At 33.0% G+C, this 22,910-nt stretch overlaps 1 protein-coding gene across 2 annotated transcripts in view; it reads left to right on the top strand.

Moving 5' to 3' along the window:
* AP1AR (adaptor related protein complex 1 associated regulatory protein) overlaps positions 1–22,450 on the top strand; it is a 48,649-nt gene extending 26,199 nt beyond the window's left edge. Inside the window, exons 2-10 of one of the 2 annotated variants that reach the window (XM_008055069.2) lie at positions 4,937–4,985; positions 6,489–6,515; positions 9,505–9,530; positions 12,670–12,766; positions 13,979–14,077; positions 16,374–16,432; positions 17,100–17,173; positions 18,241–18,369; positions 20,540–22,450. In XM_008055069.2, the coding sequence (XP_008053260.1) occupies positions 4,937–4,985; positions 6,489–6,515; positions 9,505–9,530; positions 12,670–12,766; positions 13,979–14,077; positions 16,374–16,432; positions 17,100–17,173; positions 18,241–18,369; positions 20,540–20,805 (826 nt within the window). In that variant the 3' untranslated portion in view covers positions 20,806–22,450. The remainder of the gene's footprint in view (positions 1–4,936; positions 4,986–6,488; positions 6,516–9,504; positions 9,531–12,669; positions 12,767–13,978; positions 14,078–16,373; positions 16,433–17,099; positions 17,174–18,240; positions 18,370–20,539) is intronic. The other variant, XM_008055070.2, reaches the window with a different exon arrangement.
* Positions 22,451–22,910: the final 460 nt, after the last annotated feature.

Below are 22,910 nucleotides of genomic sequence, written 5' to 3'. Positions count from 1 at the left end.
ACTTAGGAGACATCCTTAATTTTTCCTTTTTATACACACCTGCATCTAATATATATTAGATATATACATCTAATACATTAGCAAATTCTGTCAGCCCTATCTTTAATATTATTTCTCATTACTTCCACTATTATAACTGTGATTCAAACTACCATCATTTCTCTGCTGTACCATTATAATAGATTTCTCATTTGCCTTTTAAAACATATGTCAAGTTGTCTTTTCAGGATCCTGCAGTAAAGTTCTTATAGAGCTCATAAATTCTTAAGGAATGATAGAAAATCTTACTTTTGTACCCTCTAATGAAATAATGGAACTGAGCATTGATTATGAATGAATTCTAAAACCATTTGGTAAAAGATTGATGTGGAACTTTGTGATAGATGGATTAGGCTGACAGTATCTGAATCTACAGATCAGTCTTAGCATCAGAAAAATTGAGGCAGACAAAAATAACATTTTTCATTACTTGATTCTGTAGCAAGTGCCACACATGAAGGATTCTTGCCTAAAAAATTGAACTCATTATAATCAAGCTTTTGAATTAAATTACCAGTTTGCAGAAAATAAAGGGGATAGAAGAATAAGTGACACAATACCAAGAGGAAAAATGGGCAAGCCTAGGAAGTGAGAAAGTCTATGAGACAAATGGCACAATTTCCCTAAGTCAAATGGCATGAAAATAGGCAGGGAGAGAGCTGTTATGGATTAAAAGGGGCATAAGAGGCCTAATGAGCAAGTGTGCAGCCCTTGCTTGACTTCAATTTGTACAAATCATGTGTAAAAAGATAATCAGGGAAATAAAAATGTGGAGTGAACTGGATATTAGATAATAATAAAGAATTATTTTAAATTTTGTTAGGTATGATAATAGCATGGTGGTTTGTTTTTGTTTTTGTTTTTGTTTTCTCAATACTGTGATTAGAAGTGTCAGTTGAGGTGAGGGTAAGATAACATGTCTGAGATTTGCTGTAAGATACTCCACCAACAAAAAATGAAACAAAGGGGGATGTGATACAAATGAAACAAAATCAGGAAGTGGTAACATTTTAAGCTGGATGATGGATGAGGAATTTAGGATGCTTTTCCCTCTACTTTTGTGCATATTTGAAAAGTTCATGATAAAAGGGGGGAAAAGAATTCTAGAGATAAAAATCTCTTCTTCAAGTTCTCATCTAATTGAGAATAAAATCCAAAAACCTTTCCCACAGCCTGTGATCCAACCTTGGCTTCCTCTCAGACCTTATTTCCCTTTCTTCTCCATTCCAGCCATTCTGACTTTGTCACATTCTTAGAATATGCTGAGTAAGTTTTGCCTCAGACACTTTGCATTTGCTTTTCCTCTGTTTAAACTTATTTTCTTCCAAATATCTGTCTACCTGGCTTCCTCATTTTCTTGGGGCCTTTGTTCTGATTTTACTTTCACAGAAAGGCCTGCCCTAACTCTACATAAATTACCTCTCTCCTCCAGTCACTATCCTTGCTCAGTCTCAGATACTTTTTTAATGGCGATTCTTGACATCAGATGCATTTATCTATGTGTTTGTTATCATTCATTCCCAAGACTGTTAGCTCCAAGGTGGCAGGTCTTTTATCTGTTTATTGGCAGGTTTTTTTGTTTTGTTTTGTTTTTGCCAACACCTAGAACAGTGCCAGGCACTGAGGAGGCACTCAATAAGTACTTGAGAAATAAAAGTATGAAAGTTAAAGTTTAATAGTTAACTATCTCCTTTCTACTCCCTCAGTTGTTCTGCTTACCCTTCACTTGCACTCTCAACTTTACCTAGGAGCAAGCAGTGAAGGATTGCCAAGCACCTCACTCCTCACCCTAGAACAAAACTGTGAGAATACAGAACATCAGGATACTTTATTACAGAAAACACTGAATAAATAATATTCCAAATTTGTTAGACTTTTGAGCATCCAGTAGTACAGACAGATTTTAGGTTTTAATTTTTTCTTTTTTAAGCAATAGAGAGCTCTCTGAAATTGGAAATGGCTCTTTCAAACGGTTAGCTTTCTAATTATTTTAAATATATATATTACATAGAAAAGTAGAAAATATAGAAAAATATGTGAAAAGCTATGGTTTCTATATGATTAAAAGTTGGCAAAACATCAGTGACTGAATTTAATACTGCACATATCTGAGGGTCCTATTTAGGCACCAACAATGTTTGAATAAGTAAAAAATAGGCATTCAAAATTTATAAAAATAGGTATTACAGTATCTTGACTTATTTCAGATAAATCACAGGATTAAGCTCCTCTGATAAAAATGTTGCCTCTGAGTTTGCTAATTGAATATTTACTTTATCAATATAATCTTAGTTTTTATGGTAGGTAGAGGTCAATATGCTCTTCGTGAGCAAGGCCTCAATCCATTTCAAAAAGAAAGCTTTAATTTTTTTCCAAACTTATTTTGCTTCTTTTTATTTTGATCGTTTTTACTATTCTTAATTTGCTCAATTGTTATGATATCACTTATATATCATATTTATTAACTTGGACTTCATTTGTAGGAGCAGACGTCTAGATAGATCAAGCAAGCTTAGGCAAAGAGTAGAATTTATTATAGGAATGTTAGATTTCTCAAGTAATAACCAAACCAGGAGCAAGGTGGGGATGTAGCTGGCCTTAGAGATTACTTCAATGCTGTCAGAAGCACTCTTTCATTTTATTTCATTCCTCTCATTGTAGATTGGCAAGAAGCATAATCCGCAGGAGCTCTCTAGAGCTCTTAGGAGGATATTATGTCTCCCTGCTCCCTGCTCGGTGTCCATATAGCCTTGAACTAATCATTTGAGGTCTGGGAGGATTGACTGGTCTAACTTGGTCAGATAATCAGGGAATCAGAGTCATAGAAGAACATGATTGTCCTCACTGTGCCTGGGTGTGGATAGAGGGGAGAAAAAAGGGAGACATAAAGTTAGCTTGTAATATCTTTGTATAATTGGAATGAGACACAGTGTTCTGCCATCTAAGTGTTTAGTCAATCAATATTTCTATTGGTGCTAATATTTACTAATCCTGTAATAATAAATATACTATATTTACCATATAGAATGCATTTTTAAGTTTATCTCATTATTTTTACTACATTAAGAAAAATACTTTGTTAAAAATACTGATGTATTAAATAATCTATGAGTATATTCCCAAGTTTGTTAAACATACACAAAACATTAAAAATCTAAGAGGCTGTGTACGGTAGCTCATGCCTGCAATCTCAGCAGTTTGGGAGGCCAAGATGAGAAGATTGCTAGAACCCAGGAGTTCAAGACCTAGGTAGGCAGTAATGCAACAACTACTTCCCTTGGTTTGGACAGTCTTGCACTTTGCAACAGCAGTAAAGTCATACTTTTGGCTTATTTTGAGATACTTAGTATTACTGAACTTTATTTCATTATCCAGCAATATCACTCAGTAAATCTGGCAGAGGAAATAAATTAATCAGAGATGGATTCTTCATTCAGGAAAGAGAATAATGGTTGCAGGAAAAGAAGTATATTGGACTATAAGCAGGAATCTTAATGCCAAACACAGTGCTACCAGAAGGTTCAACTCATTTGAACCTGTTTGTGTTTGAGAAATGAGGATAAGAGTAAAGTGGAGGTTCTAGATAGTTTCACGGAGATTGTGTTTATATTAGATATGTTCCATGAGATCGGTACAATTATAATACTAAATTATTTGCTTTTTACCAAGGATTTCTTAATGGGCATTAACACTGCTTTACATCTATCAGCAGATAAAGATTATACCAGGAAAAATAATACCTATAATTTCATTGCTAATACCTATAATTTCATTCCTTTTTCAGTCATGATAACATGGCATTTGCTTTCACTAACCTTGTCAGGCCCCTCCACACACACTTACAAATAGGATTCTTCCCATTTTTTAAAAGGAGTGCTTTCTCCAAGAATCCTGACACGTCAGGAACCCTTAGTGCAAATTAGAATTCCTATTGCAGAGGGAGTACTCTCCTCCATAAGTTTTGGCAGCTATACCAGGAACCACATGATGGGTGAAAGTTTTACTCTCCTTGCGCTTCTAGTAATAAAGGAGTTTGAGTGACTCTGTTTTACACCAACTTCGATGCTATGTTAATAGAGTATAGGCATATCTTTGGGCAGATATAATAAAGAAGACTCTTACTTGACTACGTGTAAGTTTCTCTAATAAGAGCAGAAAAGTATGATCAAAATAAAAGTCAGTATTTGGCCCTAGTTGGAAAAATTAATGTAATGGCTTGTTTGTCATGTATATTCATTATTTTTCTTCTTTAATATGTGAGGGCATGAGAAGAAAATAAAAAGCTTTGAATAAAGACACATGATTCCAAGAGGGGAATCATTCTTAGTATATTGGTATATGTCCTTTTAGATATTTATTTTTTAGAGTCAAAGTCTCAATATGTTGCCTAGGCTGCCTACCTAGGTCTTGAACTCCTGGGTTCTAGCAATCTTCTCATCATGGCCTCCCAAACTGCTGAGATTGCAGGCATGAGCTACCGTACACAGCCTCTTAGATTTTTAATGTTTTGTGTATGTTTAACAAACTTGGGAATATACTCATAGATTATTTAATACATCAGTATTTTTAACAAAGTATTTTTCTTAATGTAGTAAAAATAATGAGATAAACTTAAAAATGCATTCTATATGGTAAATATAGTATATTTATTATTATAGGATTAGTAAATATTAGCACCAATAGAAATATTGATTGACTAAACACCTAAACTCATAATGAAGTCTAAAAATCTGGACTACTTTTATTCTTAGGTAAATTTGGTTGTTCCTTTTTGTAAATATAAGATACTGTATGTCAGAGAATTTCAAGTTACTCTTGAGGAAGTGTTTTTGTGCCACTATATTAATTCAGTCTTAGAGTTAACTGTTTTTTAACATTGTTTTTCTGTTTTTTGCAGATCTAAATATTTTAGGACATGCTCAAGAGGTGAGCACTTAACTATAGAGGTAAGTAGTCATGAACTTGATTAGATTCAACTTACTTTCAGAATGGGACTTTTTTGTTGTTGTAAAGGAGGAAGGATCAGGTCCCAAATTTAGTATAAACTGTTTATACGTCAATATTGTTGATACTAGTGAAGAGAGAAAGAATTGGAGAAATGGGGTGGAAGGGTGAATGGGGGAAGTTTGCAGAAGATTAAGGTCCTGTTTTTCTAATAGGTTTGTTTGTTTTTCCACCCTACCCAATTTAGGGAGACGCTACCTTCCTATCAATAATAGCAGCTCACTAAGGCAGTGGCTATGAGATGGTTGGCCTGCCCCAGCAGGGAGGTATAGCAGAAAGAAAGCAGCAAGTTGATTTTAAGCAACTCCACAGCAGAACCACTGAGTCACTTTTTCTTTGAATATAAAACATAATAATAGAAGCTACCATTTACTCAATCCCTGCTATAAACTAGCCACTACAACACACGTTAGGAATGTCGTTGCACAAAATTCTTGCTACAACTCTATTGTAAACAGGTCATAGTCATTCTGTTTTATAGATGAGATATTAGAGGCTAGACAGGTGGAAAAACTGAGCTATATTTTACATCTTATATGTGGCAGAACCTAAATTCTCATCCAAAACTGCCTAGCTCCAAAGCTTGAATACTGTACTTCACTGCTTTCTGTATTAATAAGGAAACATATAAAGCAGGAATTCGTTTATGTAAAAATCACAAATCAATATAAAAATTAAGTTAAAGACATTTTAAAAATAGTTTTATCTCTTTAGAGATATTCCTTAATTCTTTAAACCTTTTGAATTCATTGTTTCCTCCTGATTTTTAAACAAAACAGTGCTAACAACAAAACACTTTTTCTTTCAAGTGTTTATTATCAAGTTATTTATATTTAAAATACATTTTAATAATAATGATTTTTATTAGGTCATTGACATAATAGCATTAACTACATTATGATCAAATTGTTTACATTCCTATCTTTCAAGAGACACTTTCTTTGGGGAGACCTGCTAATAGATTTTCAGTAAATAATTATATGAATGAATGAATGAATAATTATATACATTTAGAGAAATTCTTATTTGGGTCTCTTTTTATTTTTGGTCCTTGTTTCTTGAATAATTTTCCTTCTTATGACATAAAACAACTTGATCTGAACTCAAGCAAAGTGGAAAATTCTGATAGTGTGGATTTAAAGCATCTGTATGAAATAATTCAGATGAAGATTTTAGTTCTGACTTACGCAAAAAATTGCTGTAATTCTCTTTTTTGATTTCCATTCATACAGTCATAAATAATAAGACTGTATTCTTGCTTTGGTCATTTTGTAGGACTGTTGAATATATCAAATAAGATGATACACATATAAAAAGGCACTTAAATATAAATTATGCAAATGTAAGTGTATATTATTCTTAAGGTGAAAAAAGTGACATAATTTCTCATGAGATATTTACCTTAGACAAATATCCCTTCTAACATTTGCTTTTTGTTCTTTCAGTTTGAGAATCTAGTAGAAAGTGATGAAGTAAGTATTTCCAAAGTGCAAAACCATATTTGTTATTCTCATTAATCTCATTAGTTCTGGCAATTAATTATGTTTACAATTTTTATTTTTTAAATTTTGTTTTAGAATTTTAATTTTCTGGCTTATAGTTTTACTCTTTAGTCCTTTCTGTATCATTTCATTCTTTTACTAATTTATATTAGTAAAGAATTCAGAATTTTTTAAAATATAAGACATAATACTATACACACATAAATTTTAAAGCATTATATAAAACTCAGGAAACTATTAAAAAGTGATATTTCTAACCTCTTGCTATTAGGTAGATAAAGTACCTCAACAATCTAGAGTAGACATAGACCTATTCTTTCTTTGTTTCTTTTTTTTTTTCCTAAGAGACATGGTTTCATTATGTTGCCTAGGCTGCACTTAAATTCCTGGGCTCAGGCAATCCTCCTGCCTCAGCCTCCCAAGTAACTAGGACTACACACTCTCAACACCTCATCCATATTTGGAGTAGACTCATTCTTTAACCATAGTTTTCATGGATTTCTGAGGATAGAATTTATACATTTTATTCTATAATCCATTTCAGACTTCAGCAATTATCTTTTTTATCAGTTGTTCTTTTATGTTGATTTTCTACATTTCATCTGATATAAAACTCAGTCAATTTTAATATGCATCTCAAATACGAAAATGTTAAAATATGAAAAAAGTACATTTAAGATCAAATTTCTTCAGTGATCTATCACAGAGACTAACAGAGTACCATACATTCTCATTCATAAATGGACCTTGAACAATTATAATACTATAAGAAAGGGATTGGCAGTAGTGGGAAACTGCCAGGGGAGCAAGGGGCACACCTCATCAACAAGGATACCTGCATAATGAACATTTGTATACCTATCCCTGAACCGTACCCCACATCTTTAAAATAAAAAAAAGATCAAATTTCTACATTTGATCTTAGCCAAAAGGCTAAGAAGTCATGTGCTGTTTATTTCTTATGCGTTGGTATAGTTAGAAGAACTTTAGTTTGTGTGGTAACTTCCAGTTTCACTAAACTAATTTTATGAGTTTGTACAAGTTACTTAACCTTCCCTGGGTCTACTTCCTACATTAATAAAATTGGTTAGACTAGAAGAACACTGCAAGTTCTGATCTTTTGTCGTCTTTGTTTTCTGAAGAAAAAGAAAATTTATTAAACCGTTCCTTTAAACATTTATTCTTTAGCCCAGCATTTCTTAGAGTATATATAGAATACTAGTATTAAATGTAAATTAACATATAAAAGGTTCTGAGAACTATTGTTAAACCAAACGCTTTAAATTCGTTCAACTCAGCATTTCCCAAATTAATGTAGGTATAGATCCTTTTAAAAAATAGTAATACATATTTATCATCTGGTAAAACCCACCTTAGAAACTATTTTAACCTTTTATTTTCCCAGCAAAATATTACCCAGTTTCATAGAAAATATTTCTTTCACTTCTCAAAGGGCATTTTAATTTTCATGATTTTTTTTAAAGTTTAAGCAAATACTGAACATGTGATTTTTAAAGCTTCTGACAAGTGCTAAATGTAAGTCCTTTTAGCCTCCAGTATAGTTCATCCCAGCATCATATGCTTTTCAAAAGAACTCATGGTTCCATGTATTTTCCCAAGGTGCTTTTTATTTGTTTGGTTGATTGAGGGGTTTTTTGTTTATTTTTGTTTTTGCTAACTACTCTTTTCCTCTCTTGTGTCATATTTTGTGTTTGATTCACCTGAATGTCATTCTGCTTTTTACTGCTATTTTCTAAACTAATTGAACATTTGGAATTTTATTTTTACCGTTAACTTAGTCATAGATTTTAACTGTCAGTTTAAATATATAAAGAAATATAAACATATATAAGTATAAATGTATATAATATAAATATACAAGAAATATACATAAACCTGAATCAATCTTGCAAATAGTTATGATTTGCTTTGGAGGGAAAAACTATAGGTAATTTCATAATCCTGTGAAAGAAAACAAAAAGTTATTTCTCATTATTTATTGTAATTATGTTCTATAAAGTCGCTCTAATTGCTAAATTAGTGAATCCTGACGTACTACTCTTAGGGGCAGTCCAGGATTGGTTTCCTGCAAGCCTCTGGTCACGACATGTTCATCAACTAGTCAGTATATAACCTTGCTTTATGAGTGTTTCTGTTTAAAATACCTTATTTAACATATATTAGTGATTCATTAACTTTGAACTCACAGCCAACAGCACTAACTTATACCTGAAAGAAGATTATCTAACACACACATATTTTCTCCATAAAGCACATTACAGCCTTCTTACCCTTAAGAACACTAGACAGCACTTCAGATGTAGAATACTATTTGAAAGTCATTCTAAACAGCAAAATTACCAACAAAAAAGCACAAAAATACAAATAACATGGCACTAAATAGACAGTAAAAAGAACACTTGTTTATAATACGAGAGCTGAAACAAGAAGGCAGTGTCACCTTTTTCTGTTTTCCCTGGGAAAGTGCATTGTCGGGCACTTCACATTTTTCACAACTCCATGCACATGCTCCAATAACCAAGACCGCTCAGGAAATAATGATTTTGTGTTACAAATACATTTTAGCAAGTAGGCGAATTTGCAAATACAGAATCTTTGAAGAATGAGGATCAACTATAAATAATGAGGACATAGAGAATACTCTGTCGAGGACCCTGCTGACCCCAGTTTGACATTTTTAACAAATATTTGTTTAAAAAAAATTAAGATATGTTCAGCAAGTGGTTATTATATAATTAAGCTTCATATTAAACTAAATTTTGCCTTTGAGAAATAATAAGTTTAAAGCTTTTTGTTTCAAATACTTTTAATAATAAAATTTCATTACTGTGATAAAAATGGTAAATAGAAGATATCTTAACTAAATAAAAATGTTATTCGTTTGCCTTAAATAGAATTCAACTAGTGAAATTTTTTTAATTGTTTAATTTTTGTACAGGGGGAGAGCCCAGGAAGCAGTCATAGGTAAGGCTTTTAAAAAAATAAAATACTTACATGTGAACTGTAAGATGCTCTCCAAGAATTCATTTGCTTGCTTTAAGACATTGAACAATTTATGTTCAGAACCATAGTTTTTTCTTTCTAAAAAATGGAAGCAAATAATATATATCTTAAATGATTGTTTTGAATATTAAATAATTTATTGTATGTAAGTACCTAGATGCTTTCCTATTGGACCTGAGTTATGTGTTCTTGAGTTTTCATAAAACCATTTAGTATTGATAAGTGTATTTCTTTTAACTTTTTAAACTTTATCCCCCTTTCCTTCCTTATGACATTCTAAAACTGGTACCACAAATTTTTTTTTACATTTTTCAATAGTAACTAAAATCTTGTACTATAATTTACTTAAGCAGCTATTTATATTTTATTAAAATTACATGTGCTGCCTGAAAAAGAAGCATCTATGTTTAAGTCAAAAGAGAGTTTTTAATATTAAGAGAATATTTTCAGATACTGTGTCACATTTTGAATGTGTGTTCCATACTTTTTTTAGCTTAGCAAACATTTAAGTAACTATTATGTGCCAAGCACTGTTCTAGACATAGGGATTAAAAATCAGACGTGGTCTCCACATTGGAAAAAACAACATCCTGGTCAGGGAGGGATATTCAAGAGATGACTGATTTCAATATGAGGTGGGAAAAGCAACAAAATGATATTTATAGAACATGCTAGGAAACTATAGAGGAGAAGCTCTTTGCCCAAAATGTGTATGAAAAGGTATATTCAAGAAGACTTCTTTAGTGATAACACCTTGAAGGGCTGGTTAGTCGTAACTAGCCAGGCTGAGGGAGAGATCATTGCAAACAGAAGAAATTGCATAAGCAAAATGAGAGAACTGATTGGAAAGGGATGATGGAAATTTTCTGTACCTTGCTTTGGGTGGAATGTGAGCAATTGTCAAAACTTTTTGAACGGAACACTTAAAATCTGTATTTTATTATATTTACGTTATAATTCAAAAAAATTTTTAAAGCCTTAAGCACAAGATAGAGCTGGAAGTAGGAGACATTACCTTATACATGTTTAGTTAACCATGATGGTTATCAAGATCACCTACCTGAGGTAGGGATCTGGAGAGAGAAGAAGTGGAGAAATTGGAACATGAAGAGAAAGCAGTGGTCTGGGATTGAACAGGCAGACACGACGAGAGGAGTCTGAAAATGACCGAGAAGTTGGCAAAAAGAAGGACCGGGAGAGCATGGGAAGCCAAGATAGGAGAAGAGACAGACAGATGGACTAGAGTGAATATAGGTCAACACTATCTCAAGAAACTGAAGTGATAAGCTAGGACTTAAAAGTGTCTCTTGTATTTGGCAATGTAGAAGCTACTGATTACTTTTGCTAAAGTTACCAGAGTGGTGGGAGCAGAGGTAGACAGCAGTAAGTTGAGCGAATGAGAAGAACATGAAGGCAAGAGAAGCACAGTAGTTAAGAACCAGGATGTAGCTGGGCTCAGTGGCTCACCCCTATAATCCCTGGGAGGTGAAAGTGAGAGGATTGCTCAGTTCAGGGTTTCGAGACGAACCTGGGCAACTTGGCGAGACCTCGTCTCTACAATAAACAAAAAATTAGCCGGGTGTGGTGACATACACCTGTTGGTTCCAGCTATTTGTAACAGGATCGCCTGTGGCCGAGAGCATGCTACTGCACTCCAACCTGGGCAACAGAGTGATACTTCTACTCAAAAAGAGCAAGGAGCTAGACTCCTGAGTTCACATTCTAACTTTGCCATATAATGGTGACTTTGGACACACTTTTCATGTGTCCGTCTCATTTTCCTTATGTGTATAATCTTTATATTGATCTTGTAGGGTTGTTAGGCAGAATAAAATGAGTTAACATATGTAAAGCATTTAGAAGAGAGCCTGGTACATAGTAAGTGCTAGATGTTCTGACTGTTGATATTACACATTTAATTTCAGGAATTTTGGCTGAAAGGGAAAGGAGAAAGGGAGCAATAGATACAGGTCAAATGGAGGTTTTTTTCTTCCTTTCTTCTTTCTTCCCTCCTTCCTTCACTTGTGAGAGAAGTAAAAACAGACCAAAGGAATTGGTTGAAGGTAAAAGAGGGTACTGATTGTGGAGCAAGGTCCCAGAGAATTCTCTGGAGTGGAGCAGGGGAGGTGGCATCTGTGGGGAATGAATCAAGAGTGCAAGTGTAGTAGGTGACCCTGAACAAGTTAAGGAACATTCCTCTTTAGCAGATGTGGAGAAGAATAGGGAGACTATTCCTAAGTGAGTGGGGGTATCGTAAAAAGTTGAGGAAATTCATGACTGATACTCATATTTCTTAAGTGGGTGAAATTTTATATTAAGAGAAAAAAGTTTGAATAAGGAACAGGAGTATGTGAAGATTTTGAAGTAGTTAGTGTAGGATGCGAGAAGAAATTTACTATGTTTATGTAAAAGGACTGTTACTGGGAGCTGAGTGCCAAATGGATGCTGGATTTTCTCTAGCAGCCCACAGCAGAAAGGGCTAATCATGGGAATGATCTACGGTTAGAATGTGAGTAAACTGAGTATATAAGGTGTAGCAACAGGTGTGCAAGAAGGTGGGGTATGTTGGTAAAAAAGTAGTGCAGATCTGCTGTGGTGTCCACATTGATTGTAGGGGAAGAGAAACCAAAAGATGACTGGGATAGAGATACTAGGAGGAAAGGGAAGGGTCAAGGGCCTGGGGAGACCAGTGATTGAGCAGGATGAACAGTAGGGTTAAGGCTTCCAGAATGGTATGAGGACTGAGATCAGAGTGTAGTGTACTGAAGTTGATGTTCTGATGAGCATTTTGGGATGTGATTCAGAGTGTATACCAGTAGGTTAGATGGCTGAATCAGAGCCAGATGAAGGTAAATGTTGTAAAGTCCCCATTTCTTAAAAGGTGATCGTAGTGTTAGAAACTACTCTGTTATCATCTTGATCACTACTAGAATAATAGCAAGTATTGGAATGTATGCTTTTTACTCAGAACATTGAAGTTGTGTCAAAGTTAATATGGTTTTGACAGGATAATTTGAAAATTTCACTGGCTTTGTGAGTATTTTATTTGGACTCAGACTCATCAGAAGTTTTTTCTCCCCTGCCACCGTTTTTTCCCTAGACCTCTTACTGAGGAAGAAATTGTTGACTTAAAAGAGAGGCATTATGATTCTATTGCTGAAAAACAGAAAGATCTTGATAAAAAAATTCAAAAAGAGGTAAGTGTCTATGAACATAATAGTCTTATGTTGTTAATATATATTATCATGAAGCCTCATTTATAGGGGAGAGTTGTCATTAAATAATATATTGTATTCTGTCATTGGGCTTACATTTAGATATATACAGATGAAAATGATTTAAAAATTTAAAAATTCCAGCCTTTTGTAGTTTTTTAGTTTGATTTAATTTATCAGAAATCATATGCTGTCAAAAAATGAAGATAGTACATTTAAAAATTTTTTTCCTTAAAGATAGTACATTCTTTTAACAATAATTTTTTAATTCACAAGTAGTAACTCTGGCAAGAATATGCAACTTTATGTCTAAAACCAACTTTTTGGAAAATTACTCATTTTCACAATGAGTTTTTTTGTGTTTTTGTTCGTCTTAAGTTTATTTGTTTTCAGTGAATTAAGTACTTCTAACAGTCATAAGTGTTATAGTTACTTATGTGTTTGTAGAAATAGCCTATAATTATCGTTTTTACTATCACTAAACTAAATGGAATTAGTCATATTCCACTATACATTTAAAAATTGTCTATTTAGTACCAACTAGTGATTTCAAAAACATCAACTTATGGTACACAATAGACTAATATTTGTCTAAAAAAATTATGTTGAAATTGGATTTTTAAGTTAGCTTTGACATGTAATAGATATCAATTACTAGGGCAATTTGTATGCTATTATGAATAGAAAGAACTTAAATTTTAAAACAATTTTTTAATAGTTTGATAGCAGTAAAATCAAGGGGACATGTGCTTTGATATTAATTAGTTGGAAAGACATGAATTTTATGAAAGCTTAGTTTACTTTGGTAGACAATGATATAATCTGTTTTATAGATCTTGGATTTGTGAGGGGCAAAGCCATTAAACTAGTCAGGATTATAGATGTTGGAATGATTATTGAGAATGAAGATCATTGCATTTTCTGAAGAAACAGTTTTATATTTATACAAATTAGATGTTACTGCTTCATAACTCATTTCAAAGGAATTCTATAATGTTTCGTATAATTTGGGTTATTTTGTAAAAGGAGAAAATGAAATGACCAATCACAAAAATTTTAATACTGTTATGCTTTGTAGAGATCGATTATTTTTTAATAATTTATTTTTTGTTTTATAAATATAAATATTTTCTTTTTAGAGCAGTTAGACAGGTTCTGATTTTTGTTAATCCTTATCGTTTTGTTCATGTACAGTTAGCCTTACAAGAAGAGAAGTTAAGACTAGAAGAAGAAGCTTTATACGCTGCACAGCGTGAAGCAGCCAGGGCAGCAAAGCAGCGAAAGCTCTTGGAGGTGAGGGGAAAAGACCCCAACATATATTAGGGTTGCTTTTCTCCTTATTTTCTCTGGCAAATCTTAGTTGGGACATTTTCCCCCCTAGAATCAAAGCCTTCTTGTTTAACAGCAAATGTACTTATTATGCGTAGATCTTTAAGAATTGTAAAGGCAAATTAGTCAATCAATATTTGACCTCTAGAAATAACATCAAATTATATGCTTGATACTCAGTGCTATTTAGATTAGCAGATGCTAACCTTTATTTATCCTGAAAATAAATTTTAATGCTACAAAATTCAGTATTCTTTTAAAAGAATTAAAAGAGGGAAAACATTCCAAAACTAACCTTTAAATATAATTTGCAAAGCATTTTGTGTTGTTTTGTGAGGTTTGGGTGATTTTTTGTTTTGTTTTGTTTTAACAGTTTCTTAAACTGCTAGAATTTTTTTATATTTCTGAGAATTGGATAAGCTCCATGATTTTGCCCCATAAAGATACTGTTTGTTTCTCATCTTTTTTCTTGTGTCCTTGGAAGATTGGGAGTTTGGGTCTTGAGAAATTATTGGCATATTATCAGAGAAGTCAACAGATTTTCCATATCTTGCTATGCTATATGGTAATATGTTTGACATTACCATAATGCCTGACAGTTATAAATAACAGACATTTATGTAGTTCTAGCTTAAGTGTCAGGAACTGTTCAAAGTAGTTTACATGTTTTACCTTGCTTAATCCTCACAACATCTTAGGAGATACATAGTGTTTTTAATCCCTCTTTTATAAATGCGGAAACTCAGGGACAGTTATGTTTTGTAATGTGAGATCCTACAGCTAATAAATGGCAGAGCCAGAGTCCAAGCACAACAGTGCTTATTAGCCAGTATCCTACATAGTATCTTCCTCCATCTTTTGCCTGTGTGGATTCACTACTGTAGAGTTAATTGAAGTAGTATGAAAATCATGTCACATAATAAAACTTAGCAAAACTGAAAAATCATATTTATCCTATTGTTATATGACTCCTATGTGAACTATATCCTTCCCCAGCCTCCTTCTTCTCCACCCATTTCCCCGCCCTTCTTTTCCTCTCTCTCTCTCTCTCTCTCTTTGTCCGGTGTTTTCAGCAGATTAACTAAATTATATGGGGAAATGTCTTTTTTTAAGAGCAATTCTAAATAATGGGAAAGTTTGAAAATTAACTTGCACCTTCTACTAAGAAATAAAAGTATCCCGGGCACAGTGGCTCATGCCTATAATCCCAGCACTTTGGGAGGTCTAGGTGAGAGGATTACCTGATCCCACGGGTTTGAGACCAGCCTGGGTAACTTGGCGAGACCTCATCTCTACAATAAATCAAAAAATTAGTCAGGCATGGTGGCGTATGCCTGTGGTACCAGCTACTTGGAAGGCTGAGGTGAAAGGATCACCTGAGCCCAGCAGGTTGAGGCTGCAGTGGCCATGAATGTGCCACTGTACTCTATCCTGGGCACAGAGTGAGACTCAGACTCAAAAAAAAAAAAAAGAAACAAGAGAATTTTCTGGTTATAATATAGATACTCTTTTACTATAATAAATTGTCTCCTGCCTGCCTTTTAAAGACAAAGCATTCCATATGCATTTGGGTGATTTCCAGGGTTCTCCTCCCTGACTAAATGTTTGATATAGGAACACATTAAAATCTGTACAACATTACCTACACACAGATATATACAGACATCCACCAATTCATTTGATTTTCAAACCCAAGTTTGCTAGGGCAGTAATATAGCCATCATTTACAGTTGAGAAAACAGAAGGTAAAGGCTTTGTCAGGGATACATAGCTAATAACTCTCAGAGCCTTAACTGATAATTCTTCAGAATCCTAGTCAATTGCTTTTATTATTTCTATGTCAACTCAACCAGGTCTTATAAGTCTTTTGTTTTATTAATATTTATTTTACCCAGAAAGGAACTTCATTGTATTAACTATTCCTTTCCTGTTCCTCATCCTTCCAGTTATTAGGAAGTTTTTAGTGCTAGGAATGTGAGGATACCAATATGTATCTGTTTAAAAAATTATTTTTTAACAACACTATGATTATTCTGACCACTTATGGATTATTACAGTGATAAATTTAGAATAATTATAAGAAAAATAATAAGAGGATATAGAATTGAATAGTGATGAATTTAAGGGAAAAGACTTCAACAGAATAACTTTAAGATTTCTTTTTAGAAACTAGAAAAAAAATGCTTTCTGGTATTGCATGAGTGGCTTAAAAAAACATAATTTTACAAGAGTAATTTTGTATTACATTATGTTTTCAAAGCAAGAAAGGCAGAGAGTTGTACAGCGATACCATCCTTTCAACAATGGAGAATATCAAAGGTAAATAATGAAACATATTTCTTTCCTTTGTGGTAGAAAATTTGATTTCCACATAGGGTACAGTTCATCTCAGGATGTTTGTGTACATATCCATGTTTTTGTGTTCCCTTAAAATTATTCCTTCTAAAAGCCACTGTCTTGGAAGAATACTGAGAATATTTTTTTTCTTTAAGTTGAAAAGTGGTCATTATTTATTTAAATTGATTTCACTGAATTTTTAAGAGTGGTCACATCTTTCATGTATAGAAAATAATGCAGTAGCTGAATGCCTTCAAGTGAGTTATTTGTGTTTTCCGTAGTCCTTCTTTTTTCTTTTAATAAAGTTTATGTGTGTTCATTTTTTGGAAGAGATATTTTGATGTTGCATCTCTACAAGTGTCACTACTCATTCAGAGAACCTTGTTCATGCTTCATTATTGTAAAATGTAAAGTTGGATTTATAGCTAGGCTTTGATTTGACTTCAAGATTAACCAGAATCTTATTACTTTCAGTTTTGTGCTAGCATTAAGAAAAAGAAGATGTATTATCATTAGGTTATTTTAATTGAACAGCATTTATGAATTTGTGTGAGATAGGCCTTCAAACCAAATGCTATCATTAAATTAAGCATTTTTTATGTTGTATATACTATGACCATATTTAAAAGGTATTTCACTCTTATTACAGTTCAGGACCAGAAGATGACTTTGAATCTTGTTTGAGAAATATAAAGTCACAGTATGAAGTTTTTCGAAGTAGTAGTAAGTCTTATAAAGTATTTTCTGTACATTTTAAGTTTTGTAATGCCACAGGAAACAGATAGAGATTCTGGCTCTGTTTCTATGGAACTTCCTGCCCTTTAACTTGTCTTTTCCAGACAGGCCAATTTCTCAGAAAGTATCCATTATGCTTTTTTTTTTTTTTTTTTTTAGTGAGTCAGGGTATCGCTCTGTTACCAGGGCTGGAATGTGGTGGTATGATCATAGCTTACCCCAGACTCAAACTCCTGGGCTCAAGAGATTCTCCATCCTCAGCCTCCCAAGAAGTGCTAGAATTACAGGTGCATGCCACCGTGTCTGGCTGATTTTTAATTTTTTTGTAGAGACGAGGTCTTGCTATGTTGTCCAGGCTGGTCTCAAACTCCTGGGCTCAAACAGTTCTCCCACCTCAGCCTCCCAAGTGCTGGGATTACAGGTGTGGGCCACCAGGCCCTGTCATCTTTTCTTTTTAAGAAGGAGTTGGAACAAAGAAAAATCTCAGGCTATTCTTGTAGATCCATATAGGAAGTCAAGCACTCTTTTTTTCATTTTTACTCTAATTCCACCTCTCCCTTTTCCAAGATAAAGGATGGAAAGGTGGAAGGAAGCAATAGAAAAGTGTACTTATTTTTTACTTATCACAAATTGATTTATAAGTTTAAAATGTTTCCTCAAATTTCAAAAGTCATAACTCATGCTTCCCAGTAGTGGAAACATAGTGATAGTTTCTTTTGAAAATATAGGCTGCTTTTTGTTTTATCTTTTTGTTTGTCTTTTCCCCCCTTTGTAATTGACTCTTAAAGATATAACCTAAAGTTCACCATACTTGAAAAGTTTATAGTGTATTTAAATTTGAATATCTGCTCTATTTAGATGGCAAAAAAAGAGAAAATTTTCTTTTATGCTGTTCCTAACAGAAACTTGACAAAGTATTGATTTCCAGAAATGTTTCTTATGAATTTAAAATGACTAGTAACATTGAGAAAGAGACAACTATTGTTAAAGAAAATGGCTGTTGTAGTAAAAGAGTACAGATGAGAGTATTCAATTGTATTTGGTATATATTCTAGGACTCTCATCAGATGCTACAGTTTTGACACCAAATACAGAAAGCAGTTGTGATTTAATGACCAAAACTAAATCAACTAGTGGAAATGATGACAGCACATCCTTAGATCTAGAGTGGGAAGATGAAGAAGGTATTTTATAATTCACAATTTTACCTAAAAAGTTTAACTCAATCCGTACTGATATAATTATATACATCTTCTACTTTGGTCTTTTACTTTATTTAAACAAAAGTAAACGCAAGGCCTTGAAAAATCATATAAACATTTTTTAAGACTGTTATATATAAGTGATTGTTATTGTTGTTAAATTGTTTAGAAAGTTGTAATGTTTCTTGAGATTTAGAAAATGTTAGTTAAGGCTTTTGTAATCCAGCCATGATACTCAGTATGAAGGATTACTGCCCCCTTGTGGTCAGTCTAAAGTTAGCTGTTAACTTTCGGTTTATTATAATTAACAATTTAATTGTTAGTTTTTTTGTAAAACAGAAGTTATAACTTGGATATGAGTTTGAATTTTAGTTGATATGTCTTCATAGCTGTAGTACATTAGGCAGATTACTTATTTGTGCCCACAGTTTGTTTATTGTAAAAGGAATATTTAACCTACTTTAAAGTATAATTTTTCATTGTATATTTAGGGTCTAAAAATGCCTGACACATAATAGGTAACCAACAAATATTTGAACAAATGAACGAATGAATGTTGCAAGGATTAAATTATATATAATGTTGATTTTTTTTTTAACAAAAGCTATTTCACCGAATAGTGCTCGTTTTCATTTCCATTTTAAGAAACGGGCAATCCAAAATTTGATTATAGAATATGAACTTTAAGAAAAATAATAAGCATTAAATATTTCATAGAATTCTGAGACGGAATGGACCTTAAATATCCTCCAGTCAACCTATTTGATTTATTAACAAGGAAACAGACATACAGGGAACTTGAATAACTGTCAAATATTACATTAACTTTTTTAAGTCTTCTCAGCTAAACACTGTTTCCCCAATCTGGCACTTACATTATTGAATATTTAGATCCCATCAGACTTTAAATTTATTATGGTTTTAGCATCTTGTTCAATCAATCTAAGCCTTTCAGGTCTTTTAATATTACTGTTCCTGTCATCCATGCTGTCAGATTTTGTAGATAATATGGTCTGATTTTATAGGTCATTATTCAAGTTATTAACAGAATTATTAAACTAGACTAAGTAGAAAACAAGAGCCCACAAGAAATCTGCTTCTAGGTTGATGTGCAATCCAGTTTCTTTTAGACATAAATCCACAGAAACAAATCTACTAGATACAAACCCACAGAATTATGTTAATATCTAGCTCGTATTTTTATCTTGTCTCAAAGAACTTGCTTTACTAATTTGAGTGTGATTTTTCAGGAGTGACAGAAGACAGTGATACAGGATTAAATGGTCTTTTATTATGGTGGGATTGAATTATTTAATGCCAAGAAATAAAATTATTAAATGTGTCTAGAGATAGTCTTTTGTAATCTCTTTGCCAATCCTAGATTTTAATTGTTACCAGTGTTGATCCTGTATTTGCAAATACAAATTTCTTTTCTGTCTTCTCTTCCTTCCTTCTGCCAATAAAATTACATTTTTTTCTTCCAAGATTGTTGACACTTTCATTTTAACAACCAATTTCATTTTGTTCAGAATTAGATCTAGAACAATTTCCCATTGAAACATCTCCCCTGTTGTGGTAGGAAGTCAGAATTCTATAAGACCACCGACTTTGGAGCCAAACTGAATGGATTAAAATTCTTGCTTTGCCACTTTTTAGCTGTGTGACACACAGGTCATAGAGTTATTGGGGATTCAATAAAGTACATGCTGCATAAACTGTAACCTAGTAAGTGCTGGGAAAGCGTATGTTGTTATCTTTGTCACCAGAGTGATTATTATCCTCTGGGAAAAGAAATCATCATCTAGGTAGGAAAGGACCACGGCAGACATACTGATTTGACCATTAAAGACTAATAGCAATTGAAATCCTCTATTTATTTTATTTATGGTATTTTAGACATTTCATCTTATTAGATGCTCAGAGTTGTATCAAAACTGCCTTTTGGTGAGTATTAATGTTTATTTTTACATGAGGCCTACTTCAGGATTAGACCCTAACAGTTTCCCTATAGAAGTCTTCCATGGGACTGGCTCACTATGTTAAATCACAAACCAAGTCTGACAGCTAAATAAAAACCATATTGCTAAATTTGGAAGAGTTTTAATACAGCTTATCTTCACTGAGATTTCTAAAAACTCTGTTCAAATCACAGGAATGAATAGAATGCTTCCGATGAGAGAACGTTCCAAAACAGAGGAAGACATTCTCCGGGCAGCACTTAAGCATAGTAGCAAGAAGACTGGAAGTAATCCTACATCAGCCTCTGATGATTCCAATGGGCTGGAGTGGGAGAATGATTTTGTTAGTGCCGAAATGGATGACAATGGAAATTCCGAGTATTCTGGATTTGTAAATCCTGTATTAGAACTGTCTGATTCTAGTATAAGGCATTCTGACGCAGATCACCAGACTCGATAGGGTAAAATTGTGTGACCCTGTTTATCAGTTATGACCAAATGTTAAAAACCACTAGAATGTATAAGTGGTTGTGCTGAGCCTTTTTGTAAGGGGGAGGTAAGAGACCATATTGTAAATGCTTATTTTATTAGAAAGGAGTAGAGGAGAAAAAGATAGATCTGAACTGCTTCAGAATTAAGTGCAATTTCATCATCTGCCTTCTGCTTTTCAAGACCAATTTAATGGTCCTGTCATGTTACCAAGTAGATTTATTTTAACTCTTTTCTTTATAGCAGTCCTGTTTATTATTGTAGATTTCCACTTTAAAAGATTTTGTTATTAATTTTAGTTTGAATGCTTTATTAAGCCTATTTCACTATCTATGGAAATATTAAGACTTTTTGTTAATTCTCAGCAGATGTGAAGGGAGCATGAGGAGGGATTGTCAGATTCAGATTTAGAATAATGTTCCCTTTTTCAGCATTATTTATTTCTGTAACTTCTTTGAATTTTATTATCTAATGGTAAGCACAATTAATTTGAATAGATGACTCTAAGAAATGCTGATCAATTGGTTTCTTACTACACTTACTACATATTCTAGTATGATAATGTTGATTCAATCTGAACAAAGGATAATATGATAAAAGTAAACTTTCCGAGTTTGGACATTTTAAATTGGTAGTAATCAAAATAATACTTAAGAAAATATACATATATATTAGACTTTTTCACATCATTTTACATACCACTGTATTGACTTTAAGTTAATTGATATAGAGTATTCAGTTTTTAGGTGCCATTACTTTTTAAAAATTCTGTATTTCCAGTAAATGATCTTAGATAGATTTTACACAGAACATATTCTCTGCACGATTTAAGAAAGGAGAACCTAAAAAGGTAATACGGGTATGTCAAAGTCAATAAAATCCTTTCTGGTATGAAAGGCTCCATTGATTTTATTGATCTTACCTTTGCCTTGTAGTACAAGGTGCTTAATGGGATGGAACTAAGTATATCAATATATATAACTGCATTTTGTGGTAGACAATTAACTCTTCTCTAAAATTTATGTTTCACTATAAAAGGCCAGGGATATAAACCTCTCTGTAATTGCTTTCCTTGATTTTGCTGAGGAATGGGTATGATTTTAGTAAGCAAACTGTTTTTCATTTTCCTTGGTGGTATTTTCTTTTCTTTCTCTTGCAACAATGACAGTGCATGTTTTTATGAATATAGGAAGGTCCAGATATAAATAGTAATAACTTAAAGTTCTTGCTGTACTTAAAAACAAATCATGTGGCCCTTTCAATATTTGAACTGCTAAGCAATGACATATGTAGTTTTTCTCCTTTTCTATCTCATAGAAACTAATATGACACTTTAAATATGTAAATATAGTCCATTAAGTAGTGCTATTATTTATATCTGTCTTAACATAATTTAAGTTGTAGCTGTGTCATTGCAAATATTTTAAAGGTAATCTACATTATATTGCCTGTGTTAATGCTTTTTAAAGTTTGTACACATGAAATGTATATTTTTGGTTTGACATAAGCTACTATTGTAATTTTTCTTGGCTTTTTGTTCATAAAGAATTTTTTGAAGGAATGGTAACTTCTCAAGGATTGTGAATAAACACATTTTTACATTTGAAGGTAATAAATTATTTGACTATTACTAGTTTTACTGCATAAACATGCAAGTATTTTGACTTCTGACTTACACTTATTAAATCTGATATGAAGACAAAGCGAATAAGCTAGGAAAGCAATGGTATTCCAGTATCACTGGACTATTCTACTGTGTCTGACTGGGTGTAAGAGACATCGCAGTAAAAAGACATACAAGGTCCCTGCTCATTTGCTTACCATTCTGGTGAGAGAGACAGACAAGTTAACATATAAATAAAATCACAGGTCACAGTAAAGAAATATACAAAATGATATCTATAATTGACTACATTTAATAGGTCACGAGAATCCCTCTGAGGAGATGTTTGAGCTGAGACTTGACTGTTGAGCAGGAATCAGACCAAAAAGCCTCGTGTGAAGCATGTTATAAGCAAAGGAAGCAGCAAGCTCCCTGAGGTGGGAAAGAGTTGGGTATGTTCTGCAGTAAAAAGA

The sequence above is a fragment of the Carlito syrichta genome, unplaced genomic scaffold (assembly GCF_000164805.1).
Source record: "Carlito syrichta isolate Samal-C Ts95f unplaced genomic scaffold, Tarsius_syrichta-2.0.1 Scaffold301648, whole genome shotgun sequence".
Lineage (NCBI taxonomy): Eukaryota > Metazoa > Chordata > Mammalia > Primates > Tarsiidae > Carlito > Carlito syrichta.
Note: the sequence above shows the minus strand (reverse complement) of the source record. Positions and strands in the feature narration are given on the sequence as shown.